Source organism: Phacochoerus africanus, chromosome 1, assembly GCF_016906955.1.
Source record: "Phacochoerus africanus isolate WHEZ1 chromosome 1, ROS_Pafr_v1, whole genome shotgun sequence".
Taxonomy (NCBI): Eukaryota; Metazoa; Chordata; class Mammalia; order Artiodactyla; family Suidae; genus Phacochoerus; species Phacochoerus africanus.
Genome location: NC_062544.1, coordinates 276,677,590 through 276,684,600, shown reverse-complemented (window position 1 = coordinate 276,684,600; position 7,011 = coordinate 276,677,590). Strand labels below are relative to the sequence as shown.

Sequence of the window (7,011 nt, the reverse complement as noted above, 5' to 3'; positions counted from 1 at the left end):
CCTCCCCCAGCCCCCTACCTTTAAATGATTTCATTACTAACTACGACTATTTAAATATTGCATCTGAGAAGCAAGTCAACATTCCAAAATCTTCGTAACATCCTCAATCAGACAGAAGAGTTTTCTTCACCTGTTAGAATAAAATGATGTCCCAGGTCACAATTTCCTAGGAGACACCTCCAACCTGATTTGAATCATGGGTGGTGGGGGGCAGGGAAGCTCACAGCTGTGAGATATTGTTGAAGCTTCTGTTCACGAAGACAAAAAAAAAAAAGTAGATTTCTGAGAAAGATGATGAGATAAAATAATTTTATCCTAAATATATGTCATAACCCATTTTTCAGAGGTTGAAGTTGTAGTGTAAAAAGACCCATCCCTCAAGTTTGGCTAAGAACTCATTCCTGGGAGTTCCCGGTGTGGCGCAGTGGTTAATGAGTCCGACTAGGAACCATGAGGTTGCGGGTTCGGTCCTTGCCCTTGCTCAGTGGGCTAAGGATCCGGCGTTGCCATGAGCTGCATGTGGTGTAGGTTGCAGATGCGGCTCGGTTCCCGCATTGCTGTGGCTCTGGCATAGGCCGGTGGCCACAGCTCCAATTGGACCCCTAGCCTGGGAACGTCCATATGACACAGGAGCTGCCCAAGAAATAGCAAAAAGACAAAAAAAAAAAAAAAAAACCACCTCATTCCTGTATTCCCTCCCTCCCTCTTCTCATCTACCCATTCACCTGCAGTCAGGTATATTCCACCTGATGCCTGAACTTGACCTACCGTTGACTTCATTGGATTATTTTACAAATCAGGAAGTCAGGTTTCAAGATTTCGAACCCCTGTCATTTAGTTATTACTCTTCATCCTGAAGTTCTGGATTCACCAGGGTGCCAGGACACTTACATTAACAAACAAATCTGAAGAAAAATGTAAGGTCTTTAAATGTTTATTTTGTTGCTTCTTCACAGCACAAGGAAACAAAGTTAGAGAGAAAATAAAATAAAATGCCAGTTAAATTCGGCTACTACCAACAACCAAAACCCTCCAACATAAAATTCAAAGCAAGCTGCTGAAAGATCATAAAATCAACGTGGGTGCAGTAATTTGCTAACGTCTGCAACAAATCGAGACCGGTCACCGATGGATGTAGTTCAATCGCAAAGCCGCCTGAAGACCTGCCCCACGCGCTTGAGAAAGACGGACCCCGCACGCGAAGGGACAGCACAGGAACCTCCATCCCGTCGTCGCCGCCTCAGCGGGGGGCCTTCGGAGCTGCCTGCGGTGTGGGGGTCCCGGCCCCCCTCCGCGTCTTTTAATGAGACAGAATGTTAATTAGAGACCGTGCTTTCTGACAAGACCTGCAACCCCAAAATGCCTTGTTACCGATTTTAGTACACCAAGAAGCCGGGTCTGCGGGAAAGGTGGCTGGTTTTGAGCGAGCTCAAAGATTGGGTACTCTACCTTTGGGGAAGGGGGCACAAAGCGATGAATCGCGAGTTCTAAACTGTCCTTCGAAGACCCCAGGATTTAAGAACGAATAATCGCAACAAAACACCTGGTTACGCGATTCTCAAAAAACTGCGTTCTAACAGTCGGGGTACAAAGGCAGACTTCCCAACCCAGTACATCCATCGACCCATGAAGTGGCATCGCCCCCTCCCGCGGCACCGCGATGCCAACCGTCCAGTCGCCCAGGGTCGGTCGGTCTGCTACGCCTGTGATCCTCTGCACCGACTGGTCTTTCTCGGCTTCCTGGGGTCGGACAATCTCCTCTAACAGGGCGTGGCTGCGGGGAACAAGTGCGCCTGTGACCTCTGGCCGGGAGAAAGAAACACCCCCGACTCCTACCCCACCCCCAGCCTTCCGAGGGCAGCCTTTTGGTCCCCTGGCCCGGCAGGTGTCGCCCCCTATGACAGGTCGCGCGCTCAGGGCCGGCGTGCCGCCGCATCTCGGAAGAGTACGGCGCCCTAAAACCACTATCACTTCTGCGAAGCGCACGACTCCGGGAGCCGGGAAAGCCAGGCGGTGGGTTACAGTGGCGGTGACAGCGCGCACTTGCTGCCCAAAGCAGCTGGAATCCACCCAGAACCCCAAACAGCCCCGACGTTCCGTCGAACATCCGCTCTCAGGTCACTTTAACTCCCCCCCGCACCCTCCCCACCCGGGGCGGTGGGGTGGAAAGGGGCGCCCAAGAGTCTTTTCCTCTGGGCGAGAAGGTTCGAAACGACCTCCATGCATGGGTCTGCTCTCCCCCGGCGCAGGGCGCGGGGACGCGCAGAAGCTGGACGGCAGGGGGCCGGGCCGAGGTCGCGCCCCAGGCCCGGGCGAGCCTTCACTTGGAGAACTGTGCCTGCACCGCGGCCAGGCCCAGGCCTGCGGGGACGAGGTGAGGGAACTTGCAGACCGCGCAGGTGCAGAGGCCCGGACTGCCCGCTCCGCCGCCCGGGCCGCCGCCGGGGAGCGCGAACTGGCCGCACGGCGGCTCATCAAGCGCCAGCGACAGGTACTTGGCTGGGCGCAGTGCGTCGGGCGGCCCCACAGTGCCGGGAGCCAGCAGCACAGAGCCTGGCGCCGCGGCGAGAAGGGGCAGGCCCGCCAGGAGCAGGCGCGGCGCAGCGGGCCCAGCGCCCTCTCCGAGTGCGCGGCGCAGCTCCTGCAGTGAGCTGCCCAGCAGCAGGATGTAGTTGCGGGCGAGCAGCAGCGTGGCGATCTTGGAGAGCTTGCGGCCGGGTGCGCCCTGGCAGTGCGCCGCGGAGTAGGGCAGGATGACCTCGCGCAGCGCGTCCATTGCCAGGTTCAGGTCCTGCATGCGCTTCCGCTCGCGGCTGTTGATCTTGCGCCGCAGCTGCTGTTGCTGCTCCTCCTTGGCGTCAGCCCGGGAGCTGCCGCCCGTGTGCGCGCCGGGCCCGGATCCCGTGCCCGGCGGCTCGGCGGGTGCCTCCAGCTTCTCTCGCGCGGCTTTGGGGAGGAGGGGCGCGGTCATGGAGGAGGAGGAGGTGGAGGATGAGGAAGAGGAGGAGGGCGGCTGCCTGTAGCCCACCAGCTCATACAAGGAGGTCCCGAGCTGCACGTCTCCGGGCCGCTGTGGCCGAAGCATGGTCGCGGGGGCCGCGTTCACGCGCGCCTGGGAAACCGCATAGTACATTTGGGGGGCGGTGGGGGCGGCCGAGGCGCCCTTCAGGAACGCCCCGGGGAGGGCCTTTCAGCAGGCCGCCCCTCCCCGCAGACCCGCGCGCGCGGGGAGCAGATCGCAGGGCAGCAGCCCGCGCCAGACCCCTTTAAACCCGGCATGGGAACCTGCGGGGCCGCGGGCTGCTGGGCGCAGCCAATGGGGGCGCGAGGTCCGGCGCAGGCGCGTGCTCATTGGCCGCTCGCGCTTCAGGCTCGCGCTGCGGTGCGGCTGGCACGGCTCAAGGAGATTATTGTAAGCCGGATGGAGAATCACAGGACAGGGCCACCCGGGAGAAAGGGAGGCGCCTTTTCGGTTGAAGCGCGGCTGTTCTTGGAGGACTGGTGGCATCGGTGAGGCGAAAACTCCTGTGCCTTCCTCCTTCTGCTCTCCGCCTCCACGTTTTGGTATACGTAAGCATATCAGTTTGTTTTAAATTGGGGTCAAATACGCAAAACATCTAATTTGCCATCTTAACCATTTATAAGTGTACAGTTCAGTAGTGTTAAGTGCATTTATTTTATGCATCCAATCCACAGAACTCTTCATCTTGCAAAACTGAAATTCTCTACTCCAACAATTCCCTAACCTCCCTGCAACTCTTGGTGACCATTATTCTTCTCTGAGTCTGACTTCTCTAGGTACCTCATATAAGTGGAATCATGCAGTGTTTATCTTCTAGGGACCAGCTTATTTCGTTTAGCATAATGTGCACAGTGTTGGCCCCTGCTTTCGCGTGGGTCAGGATTTTGTTTCTTTTTAAGGCTAATATTTCTTTGTATGAAATATTCACTTTGTTTATCTACTTCTCTATAGATGGACAGCTGGGTTGCTTCCAGCTTTTGGCCATTGTGAGGAATGCTGCTATGACGAGCATGGTTGTAACATACATATTTTTTTCAATAGGTAACTTCCTGCTAGATTTTGGAGAACTAAATTTCTGGACTCAAGGATCAGTAGCATTAGAATGGTTACTCCCAGCCTCTCCCTCCTCTCAATTAAAAAGGTCTTTAGGGATGAAGGAACCTTTGGGGTTGGATTTCTTTCCTCCCCCAAAGGGACATGTGTTCCTTCTGTCAGCAACTCAACTCTTGCTTAAGCAAAAACTCACACAGAAATTGGCCTTTTATGAGGAAAAAACAAAATAAAAAAAAAGCCACCCACCCACACACTCATATCTGTTCAGGGTAGAACTGACCCTTTCTCTTCCCCTAAATAAAATAGCATTTATTCAGTGGCTGTGTAAGTTTCCTACCCCAACACCAGGGCATACTTCTATAGCTTGTCATTGTCACATGGTGAAATGGCATAGGGGAGAGGGCCTTTTGATATCAAAACCTCTACCATCCAACATGGTAGCCACTAACCTATTCAAACGCAGTTATTTAAAATAAAATCAAATTAGGAATTTCCTGATGGCTCAGCAGGTTAAGGATCTGGCGTTGCTGCTGTGGCTCAGGTCACTGCTGTGGTGTGGGTTTGATCCCTGGCCCCAGAACTTCTGCATGCCATGGGTGCAGCCAGAAGAATAAAAAATGCATAAAATAAAATAAAATTAGGCATTTGGTTCCTCAGTTGCACTAACATTGCTTCAAGTGCTTAGTAGTGGCCACAGTGGCCACTGCATCTGTTGGATGGCACAGAAAACATTTTGTCATCACAGAGAATTCTGTTGGACAACGCTGATGTTGACAGTGACTTAAAGAAAATGAGCTGCTCGCCTACGGTCCCCTTTGGTGGAAGAGGAGGGATGCTGTTTAAGGGCCTATCACCATGGGGACTGATTTCAGCTCTCGGAGCCCATTGGTTGTGCTTGCTGGTTCCAGGGATGTTTTGTTCCATTTTCTTCCACCAACATCCTCCCGCAAGGCTCACTCTGATCTCGACGTCCGACCTTCAGCTTTGCCTGTAGCATCCTGCTCAGGTCACAGGTTCAGCTTCAACTTTCTTCTCAAAGTCTTGGTGATTTTCCAGCTTCTTCCTCTCATCATGCTCAGCAGACCCCTGACAGCCCTTCCCCATAGCCTAGATTGTGTAGCATGCAGGTCATCACTGCATCTGGTTGTGATTATTGTTTTGAGGACTGGGAACCACTTATTCATTTCTTCATCCTCCCAAAGCTTTGCAATGACTGCGTGTCCCAGAGGGTCCATAAGCATGGGTCTGAAATCTCCACTAGCGCACAGGTTCACCCCTAAAATGTGCCATCTCCCAACAGGTCTTTCATCTAAGAGTTTCCCCTAAGTTTCAGAGAGAGGGAAGGGGCCTGGTAGGACCCCCCCCCCACCCCCACCCCAGTAGGCTTGGGGAATCATTTGGGGAGAGAGGAAGAGGCCTCATCAGGAAGGAACTGAGGCCCCAAGCAGGAAGGAGGGAGACCAAGGAAATCACCTTGACAGTTTCCAGCAGATCAGTTTCCAGCAGATCAGTTTAAGACCTCCTTAATCACTTCCCCTTTTGTTAAAGCATTCTGTTTCCCAAAGCATTTTACCAGATGCTTACATCTGATTCTCGCAGGGACTCTATAAACTGGGTATTTTGAAAATCCCTGCTGTAGGTGGTGAAACTGAGGCCCTCAGCAGGTGATGGATTTCTGGGGTTGACCAGACAGACAGAACGGCACCATCAGTAGCCACGTCCATATTTCCCTCCAGCTGGACCTGGCCTCCAGGAAACCGAGGAGGAAGCCAGGATGAGATGTGCTGGGGTGGGGTGTAAGGATGGAGGAGATGACCCAGGCCAGGCCAGTACTGAGGAGTCAGTGGGTTTGGGCCATGTCTTAGAAGAGGGAGCTCCCAGATCCCACACCCATGAACCCTACACCCGCCCCCTCTGCAAAGCTCACTGTCACCCTGAGGACCCCCTCTGTCCTATAGCTAAGGTGCCAGCCACCTCACCCTCAGGCATCCTCCTCTGCCCACATCCTAGGTGGGGGCCCTGGGGCCTTGCCCCACCAGCAGGAAGAGAAAGTGAATGAGAAAAACAAAGGCTCAACCTGGGCGAGTGGCCCAAATAGCCCCCTGTCCCTTTCCCCTCCATAGTCGGGGACACCCCAGAAATCAGCGATGGGAACACACCTGCCATTCTTCCCCCCAAAAGGGCCCCTCTTTCCTGGAGGTGTCCCTGATGGTTCCTTTTAGCCCCTGACCTCCCCAAACCTCTGCCTTGGGGAAAGAGAGCTCCCTTCCCGGGCCCAAGACACAGTCAGGAGGACACGCTGTCAGTGTGTGTTAGAGAGCTCTCGGCTGAGCCCCAGCGGAGGCTCCAGGGGCCAGGGTGGGCCCAGCATGGGCACAGGATCTGGCGCTTATTGAAGCTGGTGACTTGGATGCCCCTTCTGCTGGACCGGAGCTCCAGCGGCATGCAAAGTGTGACAGCTGGCAAGGGCCAGCAAGCCATTATAGCCCCTGGCAGGGGCCCCCGGGGGCCGTCTCAAGGGGAGACAGCTGCCGTGGCCTCCCACATTCAGGACATGCTTAGGGAACAACTTGCGTCCACCATAACAACCACTCTTGTCTTTGCCCAAAGGGCTGTGTGTGTATGTGTGTGTGTGTGTGTGTGTGTGTGTATTAGCGATGCCTTTCACCCCAAGGAGGTGGGTATGTGTATGTGTGTGTGTGTGTGTGTGTGTGTGTGTGTGAGGCTGCCTTTTTCTTGCATAGAAACTTCAAGCATCTCCTGCCTGTTCCCCCAATCCTGCTGCACACTCTTGCTTTGGGTCAGACAATAGGGACCCGAAGCCTCAGTGAGTGTGTGAGTGGAAATACTCCTGTGTTTTGGATACAGCACCATCCACCCCCTCCATAAGGGCAGAGGGTCTGCAAAGCCCCCTCTTGTCCCTGGAGAGACAGAAG

The 7,011-nt window shown here is 54.3% G+C and overlaps 1 protein-coding gene across 1 annotated transcript; it reads right to left on the bottom strand.

Moving 5' to 3' along the window:
- Nucleotides 1-918: 918 nt before the first annotated feature.
- On the bottom strand, nucleotides 919-3,232 carry OLIG1 (oligodendrocyte transcription factor 1). Its single transcript, XM_047756510.1, has one exon. The coding sequence runs from the start codon at nucleotides 3,131-3,133 to the stop codon at nucleotides 2,321-2,323; it is 813 nt and encodes a 270-aa protein (XP_047612466.1). The 5' UTR covers nucleotides 3,134-3,232; the 3' UTR covers nucleotides 919-2,320.
- Nucleotides 3,233-7,011: the final 3,779 nt, after the last annotated feature.